General features: G+C 37.9%; 4 protein-coding genes across 5 annotated transcripts; 1 reads left to right on the top strand and 3 right to left on the bottom strand.

Annotated features, from left to right (window-relative positions):
• Nucleotides 1-66: 66 nt before the first annotated feature.
• Nucleotides 67-1,969, bottom strand: dnaaf19 (dynein axonemal assembly factor 19; the record flags this gene model as incomplete). Its single annotated transcript, XM_079886595.1, has 4 exons — nt 1,815-1,969; nt 911-1,276; nt 660-789; nt 67-540 (listed from the first exon to the last, which is right to left on the bottom strand). Exons 2-4 carry the CDS (start codon nt 1,051-1,053, stop codon nt 67-69), a joined length of 747 nt encoding a protein of 248 aa, XP_079742721.1. The 5' UTR covers nt 1,054-1,276; nt 1,815-1,969.
• Nucleotides 1,970-3,035: 1,066 nt separating this feature from the next.
• Nucleotides 3,036-5,719, bottom strand: rpl23 (ribosomal protein L23). The gene is made up of 5 exons (XM_079871959.1): nt 5,629-5,719; nt 4,299-4,382; nt 3,621-3,749; nt 3,414-3,527; nt 3,036-3,162 (listed from the first exon to the last, which is right to left on the bottom strand). Exons 1-5 carry the CDS (start codon nt 5,639-5,641, stop codon nt 3,080-3,082), a joined length of 423 nt encoding a protein of 140 aa, XP_079728085.1. The 5' UTR covers nt 5,642-5,719; the 3' UTR covers nt 3,036-3,079.
• A 471-nt stretch (nt 5,720-6,190) lies between these two features.
• On the bottom strand, nt 6,191-10,360 carry LOC307172431 (von Willebrand factor C domain-containing protein 2-like). The gene is made up of 3 exons (XM_079894806.1): nt 9,678-10,360; nt 9,090-9,219; nt 6,191-7,653 (listed from the first exon to the last, which is right to left on the bottom strand). Exons 1-3 carry the CDS (start codon nt 10,029-10,031, stop codon nt 7,409-7,411), a joined length of 729 nt encoding a protein of 242 aa, XP_079750932.1. The 5' UTR covers nt 10,032-10,360; the 3' UTR covers nt 6,191-7,408.
• Nucleotides 10,361-13,402: 3,042 nt separating this feature from the next.
• Nucleotides 13,403-23,761, top strand: gtpbp1 (GTP binding protein 1). 2 transcript variants are annotated; one of them, XM_079868631.1, is made up of 13 exons: nt 13,403-13,899; nt 15,983-16,094; nt 16,176-16,356; nt 17,587-17,935; nt 18,801-18,924; nt 19,029-19,143; nt 19,229-19,373; nt 19,449-19,631; nt 21,034-21,169; nt 21,255-21,433; nt 21,572-21,736; nt 22,017-22,055; nt 23,388-23,761. In XM_079868631.1, exons 1-13 carry the CDS (start codon nt 13,711-13,713, stop codon nt 23,484-23,486), a joined length of 2,016 nt encoding a protein of 671 aa, XP_079724757.1. In that variant the 5' UTR covers nt 13,403-13,710; the 3' UTR covers nt 23,487-23,761. The 2 variants fall into 2 exon arrangements, with proteins under 2 accessions (XP_079724757.1, XP_079724758.1); XM_079868632.1 differs by lacking the exon at nt 22,017-22,055.

Below are 23,761 nucleotides of genomic sequence, written 5' to 3'. Positions count from 1 at the left end.
TTCCGCTGGTGTAATGTACCAATAAAAAACAAACAAAAAAACAAACAATGGAGTTTTCAATCTAAACTATTTTTGGATACCATATTTCCCCATTAACCCTTTAAGTTTTATTATAATGTCAGTCTCATCGTCCTCCACATGTGTCAGACTGGCCTCACAAACCATTGAAGTGTCAGAAGAATCATCTTTAGAAGTATGATATTCTCCTCCTGACACTTGTAGCTTGTGGAAAAGCTCCTCACAGGCTTTTTGTTCTGCCTTACTAAGAAGAGTCTGGTTGAGGCCAAAACGACCAGTTCTGGAAAGGCCGTCCAGCACTCCAATCACTTTTCCCTCATCTCCTGACTTAAGACACTGTGACAGAATCAGAAAGAACTCGCCTAGAAGTCCAAAGCCAACCTCAGTGCTGAAGATTTCCTGCAGAGCCTTGCCTCCTAGACTCACAAGCAGACTGTACTTTTCAAATGAGCTCCCTGCAAACTTGCGCCAGCCACGGATGAATTCTGATGCATTTCTTGGCTGGATCTCAGATAACTGTGGCTAAAGACAGAATAAAGTTAGTCATAGTCAGTCAAGAGGGATGATCTTTGGTGAGATCTAGCATCCAGATGATCAATTTATTCATATGCAAGAGAACATATACTAGGTCAAAGGCTCACCTGGACCTCTTCAGTTGAAGCACTTTCATCCTTTGTCCCAAAAGCAATTGGATTCCACGGCTGTTTTCGGGGTGCACCAGAGATGTCCTTTCTATCAAGAGGCTTTAAGTGAGATGCAAGTACTATGTCCCTGAAATCAAAACATAAAATCTTCCAATTAAAATATAAAAACGGTTACAAGAGAGACAGACACATGCAGTACGGTAAAGATTTTTTGGGAACAAATGTGAATTACACGGTGAGCAACGCACCTGAATTCTTCATAGCTGGCGACATTTTGGTTCAAAGCACGAAATTTGGCATCATTTTCCCTCTGATATTTCCTGTCCGCTTCCAGCGCCGCTTGTAGCTCTTTTTCAAGAGAGCTGAAATTTATCACATCAGATTTCTCCATACCTGCTCTTACTGCTCACCGAAAAATATGGCCGTAAGAAGTCACTCAATTTACTTTTAGAAGGAACTGATAATTTTATTTACCTCTAAAGTCAGAAATCCAGCAACTTCGGTTAATATTAGCCGAAAATGAGTACAGCTAACTTGCTAGCTCACGCCTCCACAACAAACTGGTCTCCATGACAACAACGCAACGCACTCACAGTCGCACTGGAACTTCGAAACTGGCAGGAAAGTTTGATTGTCGGATTAGCGAGTTTTATTGAAAACAAATTGGATAGATTGACAGAATGTGTAAATTACCACAACATATAAATTACAAAAAATGTAAAAAAAAAAAAAAAAAAAAATAAAAAACATTTTTGTAGACGTTTGTAATAAATGTATTCCTAATGTTTTCAACCAGCGAGTCAGTTGAGAATACAGTATCTCACAAAAGTGAGTACACCCCTCACATTTCAGCAAACATTTTAATATAACTTCTCAAGGGACAATACTATAGAATTTCTATAGTATTGTCCCTTGAGAAGATATATTAAAATGTAAATTCTAAAATGTAAATGTAAAATTCTATAATAGAAATGAAACTTGGATATATTTTAGAGTAGTCAATGTGCTGCTTGTATAGCAGTATATATTTACTGTCCTCTGAAAATAACTTAACATAGCCATTATTGTCAAAATAGCTGGCAACAAAAGTGAGTACACTCTAAGTGAACATGTCAAAAGTGTGTCCAAAGTGTCAATATTTTGTGTGAGCACCATTGTTATCTAGCACTGCCTTAATCCTCCTAGGCATGGAGTTCACCAGAGCTGCACAGGTTGTTGCTGGGATCCTCTTCCACTCCTCCATAATGACATCACGGAGCTGATGGATGTTAGACACATGGCGCCTCTCCACCTTCCGCTTGAGGACGCCCCACAGGTGCTCAATAGGGTTCAGGTCTGGAGACGTGCTTGGCCACTCCATCACCTTCACCTTCCTCAGCAAGGCAGTGTCATCTTGGCAGTGTGTTTGGGGTCGTTATCATGCCGTTCGGCCCAGTTACTGAAGGGAGGGCATCATGTTCTGCTTCAGAATGTCGGAGTACAGTCAGTATGAGATAATTGTACTCAAAGCACACATTTTAACTACTCTAATACAAGATGCACAAATTTGTATGGTCCTGTCAAGCAGACAAAAACATGAAAATGATGAATAGGACGTCGCTTTGCATGGTTAAATGACGTACAGCTATTATGACAAAAATGGCTATGTTGAGTTATTTTCAGAGGACAGTAAATATATACTGCTATACAAGCAGCACATTGACTACTCTAAAATATATCCAAGCTTCATTTCTACAGTATTGTACCTTGAGAAGATATACTAACATGTTTGCTGAAATGTGAGGGGTGTACTCACTTTTGTGTGATACTGTATATAAAACAACTGACTATTATCTTACTTCTGCTAATTATCTATTTAAAACATATCCTTAAGGTTCATTATCAAAGTTAATGCATTACTTAGATTCTAACTTTAGGCCTGGTTTCACCAACAGATTAAGCCAGGACTAGGCCTTAGTTCATTAAGGATATTTACCGGTAAGTAGCTTTTCTTTTTAAATTGTCTTAGAAAAAACATGTCTCTGAATAAACATTACTGGTGCGCATCTCATGGCAAAACAATGGAGGAGACATTAAGATGTGTCAGGGCAAGTTGCTTTCAGTTAAAACATGCATTTTAGCCAAGGACTGGATTTAAGCCTTATCTGTGAAACAAGCTATTAATGTCAATCCTCAAGATTCAATATTTACCATGCAACTGCATTTACCACATGTAGTGAAGTCAAAACTTAATATGCCCAACAAAGTCTGTAAAACCTTAATTTTTTGCATTAAAAGGCTTATAAAATGCCATCACAAATTCAATCAAAACATTGCAGTTTTAATTGTATAGTCTCAAGGCAATTTCCTGCAATCAACAGAGTGACACGAGTGTAAACTTTTGAGTATTTATTGAAAACGACAAGCCACATTTGAGCTCAGGCAATGCTACCGGCATTGGAAGCAATTCTGGGCCACAGGTCTGCACATTCCTTGGCAACGGGTCCTGTGATAGCGGAGCCTAAAGAAAGAGAAACAAGTTAGCACTGCACCTGAGCTAAATCCGGAAATTGAAAACTAAAATGACATGCATCAAGAAGAGAAGTGAAATGTTCCATCACGGATTGAGATTTAACAGCACATGGCGACTGCCATCTCACCCATTAGCAATGGGATTTACTATTTCCTTCTACGACGACTCACCCAGCCACTGATCAGACAAAGCAAGTGCTTTAAGAAGGATACTGAAAAGATATGAAATTCATCACTTACCTTTCATTTCTCCTTTGTTATTCACTATGACCCCTGCATTGTCTTCAAAGTATAGAAACACGCCATCTTTTCGCCGATACGACTTCCGCTGTCGTATCACCACCGCAGGATGCACTAGATTAAAAAGGGGACATCTGTATAAGCATATATGCTTCTCTAAGCCAAAGCCAGCAGAGTGCAGTTGCAACAGGCTCTGAAAACACTCACCCTTTTTCCTGAGCTCTGGCTTGCCTTTCTTCACTGTGGCCATAACCATGTCTCCCACACCAGCAGCAGGGAGCCTGTTCAGACGACCCTTGATGCCTTTGACGGATATGATGTACAGGTTCTTGGCACCTAAACAAGAGAAAAGCCACAGATCAGTGGAGTTAAAAACAAAAAATGCATAAAGACCAACTTAATTGCCTATAGTTAAGTTATTTTCAGGCTGCAAGTTAGTTTAATAGACCTAAAGGTGATGATACACAGGGCAACTTTGAGCAATGTTGCTGGGCAATCTTGCCGGTCGATTGTTTCTTGGGCACTTTCCCATTGAAAATGGGCAATACATTTCTATCTGGACAATTTAGATCGGTCGTGGGCCCTGTGTCTCATCTGGTTGCCCGTTGACGCCAACATTGCCCAGCAACATTGCTCAAAAAGTTGCCCTGTGTATCATCACCTTTAGGTCTGCAAACCCTCAGCCAAGAAAAAGCCTGCGACAAACCACAAACACTTGTTCCATCACGGATTGAGATTGAACAGCACATAGCAACTGCCATCTCACCCAACAGCAATGGGATTTAATATTTCCTTCTACGACAACTCACCCAGCCACTGATCAGTCAAAGCAAGTGCTTTAAGAAGGACAACAAGCACACATGCCAATGCTGGAAGATCTCATACCTGTGTTGTCAGCGCAGTTGATGACCGCTCCCACCGGGAGACCCAGTGAAATACGGAACTTGGCTCCCGATGACCCACCACGTCCTGAAGAGAAAGACAAAAACATTGATTTTACAACTACCAAAATACACTAAAAATCACATTTGCTTTCCGTTTAGCAAGCAGTTATGTCATTTCATTCGTTTATAAGTGACCGGCCATCTTGTGACTTAAAATTATGCAGACAGCGGTTTACATACAAAACAACTTTTTTTGGCCAAGAACATTTGTCATTTACATTAAAACTACTCCAACCTCATAAGGGAAGGAAAGATCTGGGGCCAGTTGCACAAACATAGCCATTATGTTAAGATGGTGTCTTAAGTATTAGTATGACCATCTAGCAGTTAGTCAAGGGGCAATTAGTCTTACTTTTCAGTCTATGTTTTTATGTAATTGACTTAATTATGGACAGGCTTATAGAAATCAAAAACAAAAAAAAGTGTTGACTAACCTTTAAGACTAGTCTAAGCAGTTTATGCAACCGGCCCATGGTGCAATTTTTTTTGAAGTGATAAAGGCTTCAGTCACCATTCACTTTAGGTGCATTAAAAAAACCTAATGAAAGTGAATGGTGACAAGATGTTCATTCCACCTAAAATCCAGTGTTTTCGACAAAAGAAATTAAGTTAAACAGGTTTGTAACAACGTGCGTAAAAAATTAAAGACGTTTGTTTAAAGGTGAACTATTTAAGTCTGCAAAATGTCTAGTTGTTACCGACACTGCAGCAAGTTTATAGTAGTGAAGTGAACTGATGTTTTCTACCCGATACCAGTCTGATTTCATTCAGAAACATTTACGAAGACAATATTTCAGAGTCAGGCAAATTGATCACTTCGGATGCCCTGTACGATAAATCTCCAAAATATGCATTACTCAAACACGCTAACGTGCGATTCAACTCGCCACCATTCAGTCGAGTGCATACCCGCTTAGCTGCATGTTTAAAGTCTCGCACCTCTAGCGCTTTCACAGACATTGTTAATTTTACATGATAGTTATCATGAAACAGTGATCCAGAACTTGCTTTCACACAACAAAATCTGCGTAAGAAGCGTTTAACCACCACTACTGGCTCCACGAGCTTGGGTCTACGTACTTAGCAAACATGGCTCCTGCCGTTAGCCGAAAAGGTACATATCTGTTTTTATCAAAGATATAATTGAGCATTTACATCAATATATCGACAATATAATTCCTATATGACCAGTTAAACCCATGTATTGAGTTAGGGAGCTGTAGCGTACCTCATTTCAAGGATGATTTTAGATTTCCATGTGTGTTTCTTACCTCTCTTAGACATTGTCGCCGAAAGGGAAAGAGGAAGAGAGAGAAAGGAATGATGGGATATATGCGTGCGCGCACCACAGATCTCACAGCATCCGGCGCAAACTCCAACGTCACTCTCTGTGCATCGCCACCTAGCGTGGCGTATGTCGCCTGACTGTATATCGCGCTATAATGCATTTCAGTAACTACTCAGCCATTAAAATCAAATTATATTGACATATTGAACATGAAACTTCAGTGCGGCTCACATCAGGCTAACACATTCTGAAATGTTTTTTCAATTAAACTTTTTACTCATATTGTTATATGCATAGTAGCCTATAATATGTGAATAAAAACAAATATATATTAAAATGAGAAAATAATGAAGTGAAATAGGCTAACTTTTGGACCTCACTGTAGATTAGCTGGGGAAAAAAAATACTTTTACAAACTTTTTAAAATGACCAATTTCCCTCAGATATTGCTAGTAAATTTCACAAATAATTGCAAAGAAATGGCAAGAAACACATTGAATTAAACATGAAATTTGAAAGCTGAAAGACTGAAATTGTATTTTCTTGTAAAATCTACTCCAATAATCTTTGTTTTATTTACAACTTTGAAAAATATATTTTTTTACAGTGTATATGAATTATTTGGGATGGAAATTACAGCCTATAAGAAACCTAACTCATAGTTGGAATTACACTGTCACAATTTAAAAAGAAAGAAATGTATTATATTTATTATAATTGCCGTTATATTTACATACATTTTGTAAATTAGCAGCGTTAAAGAAAATGTCAAATGGAATGGGTAAAATCAACAAAACATCAAAGATGCAATGAGATGTTCAAACAAGGAGAAAATACTCAAACCTGAGGTGTTTTAATACATAAAAATATGTTTCCATTTGACCAGCCCTTTGAAATTGGGTGTTGCATGCTCCACTTCAGCTAAACAAAAACATTTATCGTCTTTATGGAGAACAACATTTTACTGGTTAATCTAATAGCCTACAGTATTACATTTTTTAAAATCTGTTGGAATAAACATTGAAATTATTAATTAAATGCATCATATTGGCCATAGAATAAAACATTTAAAATTCAACAACATGCTAAAAGAATGAGATGGAAAAATGGGAGATAATGTTTTTAAAAATACAATGCTCCATATTTAAATGTGCTTTATAACTGCATCTTAATAAGTAGACAAAATTATTTACAATAATATACACACATTTACACTACCGGTCAAAAGATTGGGGTCGATTGGGCTTCTTAATGTTTTTGAACGTCTCTTTTGTTCACCAATACTGCATTTATTTGATCACAAATACAGTAAAAAAAAATATAATATTGTGAAATATTATTGCAATTTATAATAACTGTTTTCTATTTAAATACGTTTTAAAATTAAATTTATTCCTTAGATGGCTCCAGTCTTCAGCGATCCTTCAGAAATCATTCTAACATCTTGATTTGGTGCTCATGAAACATTTCTTATTATCATCAAAGTTGAAAACGGCCTAAAATATATGTGTGGAAATCCAAACTTTGGAATGTTATAATTGTGCATGTATGCAGTAATGAAACATTGCGATACTGCTATTGCATGTTGCTTCTCAGAGGGTTGCGGATCTGGGTCAGGGTGGGCGGGGGTGGTGAGGTTGGCTAAAGAGGTCAGCATTGGCAGCTATCCCAGCGCAGGTTGTGTTCACCCTGGGCACAGACACTGCATGTGCTCTGCATCCCCTCCTGCCTGTCAGGAGAGCTGGTGCCAGGCACACTTCCCTTCATGGGATGGCATCCAGCCTGGGTGAGAACACTCTCTCTTTCTCCTTCTCCTGCTCCTCCATCTGTTTGGATGTGTTGTCAGAGTCACTGGCTTCATTGTCTGCTCGCTGGCGCTCCTCACAGGTAGCGTGAGGGTGGGCCTGCCACGTTCCATCCTGGTATGTGCAGAAACACACCGTCTGCTCATCAATCTCCACACGCTCTCCAGCTGAGATCACGCGATTCCCAGCAAAGCAGTTTGGCCCTTTGAAGAGGAGACAGGAGCACACTGCAAAACATGCTTTTCTTACTTAGTATTTTTGTCTTGTTTCCAGTCCAACTATTAAATAAAATTCTTAAATCAAGATGCATTTACTAAAATGCCATAAGATATTATGACTTGTTTTCTGGGGAAATAAATCAAAATTAAGTGAGTTTTTGCTTAAAATCTGTCCATGCACTCTCAGAAAAAAAGGTACAAAAGCTATCACCGGGACAGTACCCTTCAAAAGGGTTCTAATATGTACCATTTAGGTACTAATATGTACACTTTTGGTACCAGTATGTCTTTGAGGGACTAATATGCACTCTTTAGGTACAAAGGTGTTCCTTTTGAAAAGGTACCGCCACAGTGACAGCTTTTGTACCTTTTTTTCTGAGAGTGCATGGGCAGATAATTTTGCTTGTTTAAGCAAAAACTCACTTAATTTTGATTAATTCCCTCGGAAAACAAGACATCATATCTTATCTAATTTTACTTATCTAGTAAATGCATCTTGATTTAAGAATTTTTAGATATTTGGACTGGAAACCAGACAAAAATACTAAGTAAGAAAAGCATTTTTTGCAGTGCATCAAGCTCAAATTGGGGGGAATTATAGCTAGTTCACCTAAAAATTATAATTCTGTCGGCATTTACTCATGTCGTTCCAAGCCTGCATGACTTACTTTCTTCTGGAACACAAAAGGAACTGTTTCTGTCCATTTCACCACTTTTGACTGAAAATTTTTTCCATTTTGAAATTATAAAAGTTGTAACTTTATTGGAATGGTACGAAACTTGGTGACTTTTGTGGCACTTGTAAAGTGAACAGAATTTTTTTTTTCAAAATTGATGTTTTTATGTTACACAGAAGGAAGAAAGTCATGCCGGTTTGGAAAGACATGATGGTGAGTAAATTATGACAGAATTTTCATTATTGGGTGAACTATCCCACTATTGCGCTCAAACAGAAATGACCAGGTCGACGCCCACTAATGCATTACGTTTATACACAATGTCTATTATATGTTTTAAAATTGATACACATTACATACCCATTTCTACATAAACATTACACACAACAATCTGTCCACTTCTTGCCTTCTGTTGTCAGGGATGGCCTAATGCCCCATAGTGCCTGTGCCATCCCAGCATGCAGTGAATTAGTTCCTATTTATAGAGGGCATGTTGGTAGTAAGCAATCTATCGAACAATTCCATTGCATCATTCTTTTTCCATGACATCACTGCGAACTATGCAGTAACAAATCAATCAAAACAAGAGGTGTTGGCTCCACATCACCAATGAAACTTCCTCATTGATCCTTGTGAGTTGCACAACACAACATACATGCCTCTCAAAGCACTAGATGCATGTGATGGTGTTTGTAAAAACATTATTGGATGCACGTGTAATGTTGCATGTGTAAGGACCCTCACCGCTTTTGCACACAGGACAGCAATGGTTGGGTTCGTATACAGGATTTACACAATGTAAGACAGGACAGCCGGATATGGTGCAGTAAACTTCTCTGTTGACTTCACACCGGCAACGCTCACAGGGTGACAACTATTTTACACAGGAACAAATGCTAAATGCATTAATGTAAATATAAGTAAATTATGAGTAATTAAAAGAGTAAACAAGCCATTAAAAGAGAATTGAAACAGTCTTATATAATCATTTACTCTTATTTTTCTTTATCCCTCACAAAAATAATAGATCATTGACTGGAGTCAAACAAAACGCAGATATTATACAATTATCATGCAATTAATATTATGTCCCAACTTGAGACTATTAGTTAGCACATATCCTGAAAGTGTAGTGTTGTAATGGGGGGAAAAGATGATAAAGGTCGTTATTCTACGCTATATTATACTTTTTACATGGTTGTGATAAACCTAAGAACATCAGTAAAGAAAAAGACAAAAAGACAATTTATTATAACAGGTCATTATTATAATATCCGGTTAGACCAATATAGAAATGTATTTTCCAGCCTAAGAACTTATACGCTGACTCACCCTAAATTCCTCCAGCATTCTGTAAGTTTTGCCTCCATGCACGCAAACTTTACTGACAGCTTCACACACGGGACAGCACGACTTGTATTTGATGCGCGTGCATCTCGGGTGTATACGCGGGCACTTGGGTCTGACACACACGGGTCCATCCTCTGTGCAGGTGCAGGGACAAGCTGTGGAGCTCGGATAATAAACCTCTCCGATGCCATACACAAAACCTTGATCGTCGATACAGAACTTGCCACGATAGTCACCAAATTCGTATTCCAGCTCGGATTTGGAAGAGTACTCTGATGCGCTTTGGAGAACGAAGCACTGGAGTGCAAACGAGAAGCACAGGACGAGAGATCGCATCGTTACTGGCAGCAAGTTGTAGACTGGTTTATCTTCATGCGCGCGGGTCAGTGCATGAACATTTGCCCAATGACATAGGCTACACAAGAGAAATGACCCACCTCCTGTAACTGCTTGCAGGCAACTGTATTTTTTAATGTTCGATGACTATCAGTAAAAAACAAACTTTCACGTTACTTTTTACAATAATAATAGCACGACTGTGTTGTAATTTTTGAATCATTATAATCTTTTTAAATATTTTAAAGACTTTTCCCTTAAAATAATATTGAACCGATGGATGGACGGACAACTGGTTTATACAAATATCTCACGTGAAGAGCTTCACAGAAACGGTTACGTACCGATCCAAGTGGTGCTCACTCACTGCAGAGCTAAAATGACATCCAGCTCTCCCTCTCTGGACGTCCTGCTCCACCTCTGGATCTGATGGGAGAGATAGAGTTACGGGTAGGTTTAGGCAGAGCTGTTGGGTTTAGGATATGGTTGGATCGTCTAGCTCCACCCATTACGGCCAAATAAGAGGTGCCCTTACGAAAGAGTATACTTCAAGTTCATTTTATGAAGTATACCTAAAGGGTTAGTTCACCCAAAAATGAAAATTCTGTCAGTAATTACTCACCCTCATGTTGTTCCAACCCCGTAAGACCTTCGTTCATCTCCGGAACACAAATTAAGATATTTTTGATTAAATCTGAGAGCTGGCTCACTCCTCCATAGGCTTCTAAGGCATTATAACTTGCTGGCCCAGAAAATGCATTAAAGACATCGTTAATATAGTCCAAGTGACTATGGCTCAATCTTAAGTTTATAAAGCGACGAGAATACTTTTTGTGCGCAAAAACCCCCCAAAAATAATGACTTTATTCCACTATTCATTTCCTTCTCTCTGGGCCTCGAGTTTTTTCACGTAGTATAACTGCGCAGCGCATCTGTGTTGTACGTCACAACACAGATTGTTGGCCTACCTTTAACTTCCATTTTAAAAACCTTTTATTCTAGCTTCATGCATTCTTTTTCTATTTTTATAAACACTTGAATGTGAGAAAGTTTAACAAAAAAAAGCAACATTTTAAACAAAAAGCTGAGAAAATCGCATTTTTGTCAAAGTCCGGATAGTATTCAGAGTGATTATGAAAACTCATATGGAGATCAAACCCCCAAAGCTTCACGGTCGTTTCTTCTTCATGGATTAGACATTTCATTCGGTAACAGGCAGTTTTAATTTATATGCTGTTTAATGTTTGATGATCGTGTTGTTTTACATTTGCATAAGCAATCTTCTTCACATGTGTTTTGATCCGGAGAGTCTGGCGTAAAGCGCCCCCTTCCGTATAACAGTGAAAACATGAAAAAATTCAGTCAGTGGTGGGGAAAGAGCTGAGTAGATTTGAAGTAAATCCTTATATGTACATGTACACTACCAGTGGAATACACTGAAAAAAATTATTCATTGAATTTAATCAATTTTTTTTTATCGTAATTGTTTGCACACAATTGATTTTAGCTACATTTAAACAAATGCATTAATTTGAACTTAATCAATTTTAGTTCAACTTAATGCATTTGTTTAAATGTAGCTAAAATCAATTATGTGCAACCAATTACGATAAAAAAATGGATTAAATTCAACAAATAATTTTTTTCCGTGTAGGATGCTCAGAATTAGCATCATATCTGTTTTCTTTATAAATAAATATTTTCAAACAAATTTTTTTTTTTTAAATAAACAAACTGTCTCAGACTTGGAACTACACAATTTAGTGATCTCTACCTGACACTGAACTGATTCTGGTTAAACAAATCGTTTAAATTTTTGTCATTAGGAACTATCTTATAAACATTTCTTGCTTGGTTGATCACAGTCATTTTTAGAACCATCTCACACATTTCACATGTGCTGAAACTTCTCCTTTTACACTTGACTTAACAGGGAAAAGCTAAATGATAAGTTCAGCACAGGGCTCCATCAAAAAGTCGCACTCTAACAATATGCTTACGGAGCACTTTTTACTATCTGTGTCAGACATATTGTTCTGTCCATTGTTCCAGGTGGTTGCTTGTTTTTGTTTTGTTTTTTTAAATAAGCCCATTAACTCTGATGGGAGGAATATGGAACAGCCAGTGTCTGTTTGCTTCTGGTTGATATTGAGAGCTGTATAGGCCTACCTATTAAAGACACTGACAGTTATTTTTTTTCACTTTCAAACTGGACTACTTGCATCTACTGCAGGGGGTTTGGGATTTGATGAAAAGCTAATAATTTATTGAATTATAAAAAGGTACAAGAAAAATAAATTAATAATTTATTAAAATAAAACTATTAAAATATTTGTTTGATTACACTTTATTTTAAGGTATCCTTATTACAGTGTAATTATACATTTAAGTACTTCGTAATATCCATTAACTGTGTACTTATAGGGTTAGGATTAGGTTTGGTTTAGGGTTAGTTGCATAGTTATGCATAATTCATAGTTATTAGCCTACTAACAAGTCTAACAGGGACACTGTAAAATAAAGTGGTACCATTTTATTTGTTTACCAGCATGCCATGCGACCATTAATGAACGCTAAAGAAGCGTGAACATGTGAATGTGTTGTTAAATTATTGAAATGTTAATGGTAAAATCTCAGGGTGGACTTCAAGTAAAATTCTTTAGGTAAAAAGGTTTTGGCTGACAAAAAAGTTTTGAAATCCTTGTGTTTACAGTATGTGACCTCAATTACAACCGCTACAACTTAGACTACATTCTTGTTTTTGTTCCACTGACGTTGTGTAGCCTAAAAATCTTAATTTCTGGCCTAGGCTACAGTGTAGCCATTATGCAGCTATTTAACAGTCATTTATATTGCCTATTTTAGTATTTGGTAGAAGGCCAACATTTTTTTTTTTTTTTTTTTTTTTGTGCATTGCACTGCATTAACCTTGCCTTTATATATCCAGAAACCTTATTCCTTTTTGGAAATACTGTCAGCTTTGCTTATCTATTAAGTGATTTTAATAATTCTGACAGTAACTTATATTTATGCAATCAGAGGAACAAATAGAATTAGTCAGATCCAGAGTTTAGTAAATTAGTTAAATACGATTAAACATAACACGATAATCTGGTGACACTTTATTTTTGATATTCTCACGGTTTGTTGTAGCACGTGGTTTGATTAGTCTCTTCTTTTTTTGTAATAGATTGTTTTTTTCTGTCAACCTAAGCTTGTACCGAAACAAACCTTGCGACTTTATAAATAAATGTTGCATCATTTGCAATATAATTACGGTGTATTAGTAAAGATATGCACCGCCCACGGATTTTCATTGGATAATAACACACGTGATTTGGGCTCTAAAGAAAACGATTGGCCTCAACTCTGTTGAATAATTCATGAGGAGAAGAAAAACACACATGACTAATTTTCTGAACATTTTAAACGAACACAGTGACCGATTTGTAAGATTTGAGTGTGCTCTATTATCAGTTTAGCATGTGATTGTGATACCAGTAATATGTAGCGATACTTGTTTATCTCGACGCAGCAGGTTTTATCCTAGTGGCAAGAGTAGTGGTGAGCGGCGTTACAGGCTGAATGTGTTTGTGCTGCATCAGCTTACAATTGTTCCCCCAAAAGCCGTATCGTTTTAAAGTTTTTTAGCTTGATTTTAAAAACTGCTCCCCGAGAGATGGCATCGTTAACGACGACGGATCCGGTTTTTAATCCAGGGGCCATAGGGCTGTCAGAGCCTGTAGTCCCCGCTAGCATGTTTGCTCCTGGCCGGGGATGCGGCGACGATGACGGGGCCGAGTGCTTCGAGGACGAGGAGATGTTCAACGGCGAGGCCCTGGATCTCGGCATAGACTTCTCCAGCAAGGTAACGGTTAGGCCTCAGAGTTAGCTTAGTCGGAGTGAATTAGTGTGTTTACAAAAAACCCGTATTATTAGTAACATGACTACATGTTGACATTTTGAAGTGACTTTTAATCATGCGATTTGATTTGCATCACTTTTTTGATATTTTCACGGTTTTACCAGCTGACCGCTGAGTGCTTGTAACTGTAAACCTAAGCTAACCCGGCTATGTTCAACGATGATTTTTTAAAACATATTTCTTGCCTGTAATATCGTAGTGCAGTATTATAATATAGCTTTCTGATTTATCCATCTTTGTGGGGGTTTCGCTGTAAAGCAAGCTGATTATGGGCTGTAAATCTGTATTAAACCCAATGAATGAAAAACATCAGTGAGGGAAGAGATGACAACCTGACAACACAGAACCTGATGAAATATCAACGCAACACAGAGGGTTTTCCCTTTAGCAGGAGGGAGTCACTGAGGAGATAAACAGATCAAAGAATGAGGAAGTCAGTGCATTATTACACCTATTGATAACTTTTATTTATGGTCCTAAAGTTTTAACACCATGTAGAAACAGAGCTGTGATCAGGGTTATTGTAGTCAACTTATACCATTAAAAAATCTTCTTACTTGAAATAAAATCCGTCAGCAGAAATACTATTTAATCTTATTTAATTTTAGCTAGTTGCCAAGGTATAATTTCTCATTTTCACTTGGTTTTACTTGATGTACTTAAATGTTTAAAACTAAAACTGAAATAAAATTGATGAAACCAATATTGGTACATTAAAATGAACCTAATACAGATAACAAAACATACAAAAAAAAAAAAATACTACATGTTTAACTACAATGGAAAAATATAAACATAAAAACCCCTCATAAAATAACCAACCTCTGAATAATATGAACATTCTGTAAGTAATAATAAGCCGCCAGTGCCTACTGTAATGTTTCCAGTTAGTAAGTAATCCAACAGTGACTAGCCATCATTTGTTCATTCAATACAAATTGTTACTATTTTGTTACACGTAATAAATACATTTTGCCATTAAGTTCTATATCTTAAGCACAGAACCTATCAACGATTTATTCCAAATAGTATTTGATTGTTTTTAACCTCATTCCAGTTTTACTAGTAACTATTCAATAGTTTTAGTAGTTGTTTCTTAGTTACTAGCAACTAAAATTGTTCAATTTATTTATATATATATATATATATATATATACAGTTTCCCTTGTTTTAGACACTAGTGTACATTCCAGGTTGATACTAGTAACAATCTTCATAGCAATATTTTTAATTTAACTATTAAGTACCTGTTCTGACTAATGATGTCACATGGCAAATGACTAGTGAGATGAGAAATGGTACTAGTATGAATATATATATTAATGTCTTGTAAATGGGTAAAAGTAGAAACGCACACGCCAAGAAATAAGAACTAGTACCTAATGAGAAGTACAGATATTGCATGTACTCTCTCAATTACTTTGATGTATTAAAATGACATGCATTATAATTACCCAAGAATTAGAACAGCCTACACTTTTTTCGGTTATTATGTATAACTTTATTTGTTGTGAAAAATTGTCTGCGAGGACCGAAATAAAATCTTATGTTATGTTACATCTTATGTTATGTTATAATAAAAAGCACGTCACAACACGGCACAGCTCGACACGTCAGTTTCTAATTTAGGTTTACATAGCCACCAGTGCCTAACCTTGATGGACGTGGGAACCAGTGCAGATGAGAGTTTGTGTTTTCCGCTGTGACAGCGGCCTCCTTATCATTCATCAGACCGTTTCAGTCTGAGGGAGGATCTGTTTTCATACAGCTGGAGCTGAGCTCTGTTTCTGCTAAACGGTGTTTTGCATGGAGCTTCGTCACTCCACCTTCTGCAACATTACTCCTCATGACATCTGATGTAACAAGCAGTAAAGTCAGACAACTGTTCTCAAAGTCCATTGATGACTTTGTTGTTCCTTTTTTACGCTGACGTTGAGTCAGATGGCAATAACAAAACAAACTGGAGAAATATATTTTCCATAACCACTCTGTGTTTAATAAGACTCTTTTCCTTTATGCATCATAGCTAGCCCTGGTCAGTCCCAATGGAGAACAGTATGACTTGTTACTACGGCAGCTGCGTGAGAGGATGGACGAGGGCTGCGGGGAGACCATCTATGTCTTGGGTGTGGGTTCAGGTAAGACACTGTAATGAACACCGCGAGACTCAACTTATATTTTTTTATGAATACTCACATGCTTGTGTCTCTCTCTTTAAGATGGTGGAGACTATGGTCTGAATGAGAGTGATATGGAGGCGTCTGTGGCCACAGTAAGGTCCATGTGTGAGCAGATCGAGGCAGACCTCATCCTGTTGAGGGAGCGTACTGAGGCTGGTGGCCAGGTCAGAGATTACCTTATTCGCCGCCAGGTGGGAGAAGCCGACTTCTTGGAGGTTAGGTGAGTGATGACAATGGAGAAAGTGGCCTTTTTGTTGCAATTTAAGGGACAGTTCAGCTCAAGCAAAAATAAATACTTGGACTCATCTACTCGTTGTTCGAACATCTTTTTTTTTTTTTTTTTTGGAACACAAAATGAGATGTTTATTAGAATGGCGAGGTTACTATTTTCCATTCAACAAACGTTGACCTTGAACAAATGCAAAGAGCGAGAAAAGTTAATCCAAAAGATCAAGAATGTACACTACCATTCAAAAGTTTTTCAGCTTGGTATGACTTTTGTTGTTGTTGAAAGAAATTAATACTTTTATTCACATTAAATTGATCAAAAGTGACCGTAAAGACATTTCTAATGTTAGAAAATATTTATATTTCAAATATATGCTGTCCTTTTAAACTTTCTATTCATCAAAGAATCCTAAAAACACTGCATCAGAGTACACACAAATATGTTAAGCAGCACAACTGTTTTCAACATTGATGATACAAATATTTAATGAGCATAGGGGTGGGTGTTATGGAAAGATATCATATCACTATTTTTTTCAGGAAGATCACAAGTCACGATTTTATCACTATTCTTTTTCATATTGGTTTTATTATAAGTCACTGAGCTGTACAGCAAAACTAATTTGCCTTTTTAAAGAATGTAGCCTTACAAGGTAACAAAATATAAAAGAAAAAGAATGACTTCACTGTATAAATTATACATTGATTCTTATTAAAGCTATTGAAGTTAAGCGAAGAGCAGTAAGTGAATATTTTTTTTTACAATGAACACTATTAACAATAATACAGTAATTACAAACAGCAGCAGGTATATTAGGCTGCTCTCACTTTCAGATCTCATGCACTGATCTAATAAACAGACACACATCCGATTTTCTCCCAACTTTTACTTAAGACATAACTGACTGTGTTTATGGACACCTTGTGTGTATTTGACAGAGAACTTAGTTCAGTACACACGTGCTGTGTTATTTCACAATATTACAATTTGTAGTGTACTTTTATCAAATAAATGCATTCTTGTTGACTTCTTTCAAAAACATGAAAAAATCTTACTGACCCCAAACATTTTAATGGTAATGTACCATATCAATGACCCATATGACTTGTGCTCTGTTAAAAGGGCATATTTAATGTGTCTTCCAAGATATATAAGACACTTTTGCTTTGAGTGTAGCCATTTCGGATTACTAACTCAAAGTCATGATGGTGTTTACCTCAGGGTGGCTGTAGTGGGGAATGTGGATGCCGGTAAAAGCACTCTGCTAGGGGTGCTGACTCATGGAGAGTTGGATAATGGTCGTGGCTTTGCGCGACAGAAGCTCTTCAGGCACAAGCACGAAATGGAGAGTGGGCGCACCAGCAGCGTGGGCAACGACATCCTGGGATTTGATCAAGAGGGCCAGGTAGTCAACAAACCCGACAGTCACGGAGGCAGCCTGGATTGGACCAAGATCTGTGAGAAGTCTTCTAAAGTTATTACCTTTATTGACCTTGCTGGCCATGAGAAGTACCTGAAGACGACTGTGTTTGGAATGACAGGTCATCTGCCTGATTTCTGCATGCTTATGGTAAGGAGGGAAGACAAAGCTCTGTTTCAAAACCTATTGAGCCTTGATGTTTTGATAGGCAGCTACAGTTTCTCCAATGGCAGCATCCTATTTGAAATGTTCTTCATGGGCAGCAACACTGTCAACAGTCACTCACGTGCATTACATAAATAATATGAGTGAGCCACACAAGAACTGCCTCAACTCACTATTGCTCACAATTGATTTTGTTGTAGTCTGATATTAGCACGTTTCTAAGCTAAGGATTTGATACTACATCAAGCACAGCGAATACATGGTGAAAACAAATATTGGTAACACATTTATATATATATATAAAAATAAAATATTTTAGTGCTGATTGAAATATATGACATTTCTTAACTGTGTAGGCCATCTTGAATTTTGGCTAAAATGTAATCTAAAGGTGTGGTCACATTAACAACATTTAAGCAAAATTTGCAGGCAAAAGGGTCCATTGTTTATTTTCAATATTGTAGCAATGTGTTAAGCACAGATCACACAGAAGTCATTCTCAAACCGAGCAGCTGTTTGTTGGTCAATGCGGCAAATTGTGTGACCAATTTGAACCTGTTGCAAAATCTGTGGATGGAAATCTTTCGCCCTCATGCGAAACTCCTAGTCGTGTAGATTCCTATTGCAATGACTGGATTTCGCCTGCTAAAATTAGCTGAATAATGGTAAATGTGACTGCATCTTAAGGCAACGTGATTAGTAAGGAACTATTTGGATCAAACTTCATGTTGGGAGTACACTTGCTAGGCCTAAAAATGCTGCCAAAGTGGGCAGCTCATATTGTTTGGAACAAAGTGAACTGATGATCGTTGACATCTTTAAATTTACTCATTTTCACTCTCTTTCACAGATTGGAAGTAATGCAGGAATTGTTGGCATGACCAAAGAGCACCTGGGTTTAGCATTAGCTCTCAATGTTCCCGTTTTTGTGGTGGTTACTAAGATTGACATGTGTCCAGCTAATATTCTTCAAGGTGAACCATTAGTCCACAAATAATGCCATTGTTTCATTGACTGTAAATTTGGAAAGCTGTAGGTAGTGCCATACTAGTGAATTTAACACTGTCTGTCTTTTCAGAGACCTTGAAGCTCCTGCAGAAGATATTAAAGTCTCCAGGCTGCAGAAAGATCCCTGTCCTAGTCCAGAATAAAGATGATGTCATCGTCACAGCATCCAACTTCAGTTCTGAGAGGTAGTGCCCCACAATACACATTGCTTACCTGCCAACTTTTAACCCAGTTATTCTCCAGACTTATTTATATTTGTGTGTTTTGTAGAATATGTCCCATCTTCCAGATCTCTAACGTCACAGGAGAAAACATGGACCTACTGAAGATGTTCCTGAACCTGCTCTCCTCCAGAAGCTCGTTCAAAGACCACGAGCCTGCCGAGTTCCAGATAGATGACACCTATTCAGTACCAGTAAGCATGCTTTCTGTCTCTGTTTATATATTTATGTTTCCCCTCTCTCAACGGTCTGATTTTTTTGGGGGGAAGGGTGTAGGAACGGTAGTGTCCGGGACCACGTTACGAGGGCTGATTCGACTCAATGACACTTTGCTTCTTGGACCAGACCCTTTGGGCGCTTTCCTCTCCATCACCGTCAAATCCATTCACCGAAAGAGGATGCCTGTTAAAGAGGTCCGTGGTGGTCAGACGGCCTCTTTTGCTCTGAAAAAGGTATGTGGCTTGGGTTCCAGACTAAATAAACTGCTAAAATGAGACATTTTGTCCAAATTATTTTAGTTGGCAAATAACAGAATCACTCAAAGATGGTTGATCAGAAGCGGTTTAGTCCCTAATTGACGCTGTCTCTCTAGTGACCCTGATAGACCCATTTCACAGACTGCAATGAAGCGTTTCCACAGTTCAACATCAACATCACAATTCTAGTGATAGTGATTCAACTCTAAAGTTTTTTTCAAGTTTATATAAATATCTTTATAAAGGCACACTATGCAAGATTTGTACCTTAATATAACAGCTTTGAAATCATTTCGATGGTAAACGAATTCCTAGTAGGGCGAATCATCCCGATAGCGGAGTGGGGAGTGGGGAGTGGGGGGTGGGTGGGGATGCAGGTTTGAGAGGTGGCGCCCCGACAAATCTCGCGAGAATCACGACTTGCTTTACAGCACGACGTCACATACATCAACAACATGTGAAGCAAAGAAGTCAAAGAAGAAAGCGCGGTCGGAAGAGTGCAGAGACGGCTCTGTGTGAGTGGTATTTACGACAGTAACGTTCCACAGCGACTCTAGGGGTCGCTGTTTGAGAAAAACGGAAACTGCATAGTGTGCCTTTAAAATACATTTACAACCCTAGTTTTATTACCTTGGTAGTAAATAACAAAACATGAATTAATGCTGCTGTGAGGGTGTTTCTAATACAACAGCTGAGGGTGTGATGGCAAATTTCACATTATTCTCTCTTCTAACTGCTGTAATCAATCTCTTGATATTTTCCCCTCTTTTGGAAAGTTATGGAAATGCCATTGTTTTTTTTCTTTTTCTGGTGGAGCAAATAGGAGTACAAAAATGATATTTGCCGATATCTCCCATTCACCGCTATAGAAGTTTACCCAACTATGTCGACTTCAGTTTCTGAGAACCTCGTAAATGTGAAAAGGGTTCATTGTATTTGTGACATATGGCAGTTTTGTGAGTATTTCAGCCTTTTTGAAAAGAAAAAAAATTCAACTGCTGTTGTGATTTATGGTTCCGTCATGTCACCCACCTTACAGTTTTAGATTCAGCATTACAATTGGACCTCACTGCTAAAAGTTGACCAATAATTTCTGAATATGTTTTAGTATACTATTCATTACACGAAAATTAAGTTGAGTATGTATTATTTATTACAAATAATGATTCCTGGTTAATTTTGAATCGGACACAAATCTGTTCAGTAAGAGAATCAGTTGCAAATGTTTTACTGAATCAGACTCACTCACAATCCTTCAAACCGCTAATTCACAATTGAGTTTGAGACCGTTTTGTGAATCATTTTGGCTGATGTATTAAAAAGAACTTGTTCATAAGAGTAATTTGTTCATGAACCTTATCATTTCTCTCTCCTTCAGATCAAGCGCTCCTCAATAAGGAAGGGGATGGTCATGGTGTCACCAAGATTAAACCCACAGGCATACTGGGAGTTTGAGGCCGAGATACTAGTTTTACATCACCCGACGACCATCTCGCCTAGATATCAAGCCATGGGTGAGATGCATGCTCTTTTATGCTCTTGAATGCAAGTATGTGAGATTTTCCTCTTACCATTTTTCTCGTACTTCCCTTCCCACAGTGCACTGCGGTAGCATCAGGCAGACAGCTACTATCCTGTCTATGACCAGTGACTGCTTGCGCACAGGAGACAAAGCTACCGTCCACTTCCGCTTCATTAAAACCCCAGAGTACCTGCACATAGACCAGAGGCTTGTCTTCAGAGAGGGAAGAACCAAAGCTGTGGGCACCATCACCAAGGTCAGCTTCATGGGGCATAAGATTGAGTGTGTAGTGTGTAACACCATTATTATCGTTCAGAATTATATTATAAACTTCATGTTTATGAGTGTTCATTTTTCAAATTATAATTGGATCACTTTTGTTCTCGACTTGTAGTTGCTCCTGTCAACAAATAACCAGCCGTCAAACTCCAAACCTCCGCAAATCAAGATGCAGTCAACGAAGAAAGTCCCGGCTAGAAGAGAGGATGGAGCGGCTCCACCCTGTGAGGAGACTGTTTGCACAGGATCGCCAGCCGCTCAGCAAAACATACCACAACAGGTAACAACAGAAAGGGTGTGTTGTGCTCAGATTTATAAGTATTGTCAGTTTCTCTTCCTGCTGTGGTTTGTCTGATCTGTCCAGCTTTCTAATAGCTCTCTTATCACTTTTTCCCTTCACTCCATTTCACTTTTTTCATTTCCCTTTTGATACTCGTATGAATTATTGACCTTTCTTTATCATGCTGTTGCTTTTCTTCACCTGTTCTTCCATTTCATCCCTCCTTATTTCCCATAAACTGCTCTGTTTCCTTATTGTTTCACACTTATTACTGCTTCAGACAGAAATGGAGGAAGACCCTCAAAACAAAGAGAACAAGGTAAAACAAGGGAACCAAGTGATTCACTCATTCCCAAGACTGCTAATTATCCCCTCACAGGAACTGTGCTGTTTATAGGTTCTCGACATTGCATGATGCATCTTTTAAGCAGGGCTCAGACTACAGGAGTTTCATGCCGATTTATGTCCGATTTACCCCTCCCGACATTCGAGGAACAATCGCGTCCAGGGCATCGGACGGTTCCGATGTTCGGCCCAGATTATCTGATAATGTGAGGTGTTTACAGATCATATCTTAAACCTCCCGATCTGCTCACGGACACATCAGGGCCGCCCAGACAATATCAAACATGCTTGATGTTTAGTATTTTTAAGTCGGGATGATTACATCAGTACTTCCACTATAGCCAGAGACAGAAGTGATGGAACTTTGGAAATGGCGACCGTGAAACAGCAAGCAGCTGGACGAGTCAGGTGAACACAGAGATGGAGGAACGGCTGGTCGAATGTGGCAACAACATGACTGCCTTTTATAATGTCTCAACTTATATACTGTCTACAGCAAGTTGCTGTGACACAGTATCCATTTAGTTTTTTTACACAAAAACTCCTGTAGTCCGAGCCCGGCTTTACCCAAATTATACTGTGGCATGGAAATGAGCGAGGCTTCTGACCACCTGATTTCATTTCGAGAAGGTGTTGTTTAATACTTGCTGGTTTGTGAGTCCATAGTGTTCCGGTTACTGTATATTTAGGAACGACTTGCTAGTATTTTGGGTGATGGTTATACATTTTTTTTGGGTGATTGTTAGTATGATCTGTTTGGCTGACAATGACAGATGGACAAATATTTAGAATTTTGTTGAAATTTGAATCATTGACATTTACCAATTATTTTATAGTTTTGAATCCAAATTCTGCATCTGCAAATTCAGTTTTATTTTGAGATACGAAATGTAATATTCCGATCATAAAATTGCAGCTTCAAGGTTTTTTTTTTTTATCTGAATGATTTTGAATATATTTATAAATTCCATCTTTAAATGACACGTCTAGAATTCAAATTGACAAAATTCTAATGTTTTTGTCATATTTTTTTTTTTCGTTCCATAGAAAATGGAAGCGTTTTCAGTTGCGTTTGCAAATCAAATACTGATTAATACCAATGAACCACATGAATCATTTTGTGGAGTTGTGTATTATTATTATTACTATTATATGCTTTATACTTTTAGATATTATACCAAGTATGTATAAAACAAGTGATATAAAGTGTTACCAAAAATGTTAGTTACCATATCAGGATCAAGTGTAAAGTTTAGAAGTCAACAATCATCTTAAAACCTCCTTCCTCTTTTTTTTCTTCTTGAAGCCAAAGTCTGGAGGTAGAAGACGAGGAGGTCAGCGGCATAAAGGCAAACCTCAAAACACCTCCACAGTGACCCTTGCTGGTGCAGTCGGGGGCTGTTAAACTCGCCCCTTTTCAAGAGTCCAGTACACCCTCCACGTTTTACTCATGCCTTTTACCCGCCCACACGGACCATACAACTTCAGTGACAAAGCTTAAGGAGTTCACAGAACCAACATGCACATTGTTTTGTGAATTTTAACTTATTATAAGACGTGCGTGTGTTCGTAGACTGTATATACCGTAGATATTGAGACTATAGGACAGGCATACTGCATGGTGGTTCTGTTTTGGCTGTAAATGTCAACTTAAGGAGGATAAAATTTTAGTCTGTTTCT

This window comes from Squalius cephalus, assembly GCF_949319135.1.
Source record: "Squalius cephalus genome assembly, chromosome: 1".
Classification (NCBI taxonomy): domain Eukaryota; kingdom Metazoa; phylum Chordata; class Actinopteri; order Cypriniformes; family Leuciscidae; genus Squalius; species Squalius cephalus.
Note: the sequence above shows the minus strand (reverse complement) of the source record. Positions and strands in the feature narration are given on the sequence as shown.

Bases quoted from the DNA above. Each gene is read 5' to 3' on its own strand.
- gtpbp1 (XM_079868631.1), top strand. From the start codon at position 13,711: ATGGCATCGTTAACGACGACGGATCCGGTTTTTAATCCAGGGGCCATA. The intron at 13,900-15,982 runs GTAACGGTTAGG...TATGCATCATAG, and splicing joins GCATAGACTTCTCCAGCAAG to CTAGCCCTGGTCAGTCCCAA. The intron at 21,170-21,254 runs GTGAGATGCATG...CCCTTCCCACAG, and splicing joins GCCTAGATATCAAGCCATGG to TGCACTGCGGTAGCATCAGG.
- rpl23 (XM_079871959.1), bottom strand. The intron at 3,750-4,298 runs GTATGAGATCTT...TCTCTTGTTTAG, and splicing joins CAACTGCGCTGACAACACAG to GTGCCAAGAACCTGTACATC. The intron at 3,528-3,620 runs GTGAGTGTTTTC...TTTTTAATCTAG, and splicing joins GCCAGAGCTCAGGAAAAAGG to TGCATCCTGCGGTGGTGATA.
- LOC307172431 (XM_079894806.1), bottom strand. From the start codon at position 10,031: ATGCGATCTCTCGTCCTGTGCTTCTCGTTTGCACTCCAGTGCTTCGTT. The intron at 9,220-9,677 runs GTGAGTCAGCGT...TGTGTAAAATAG, and splicing joins GAATGCTGGAGGAATTTAGG to TTGTCACCCTGTGAGCGTTG. The intron at 7,654-9,089 runs GTGAGGGTCCTT...TCCTCTTCAAAG, and splicing joins CTGTCCTGTGTGCAAAAGCG to GGCCAAACTGCTTTGCTGGG.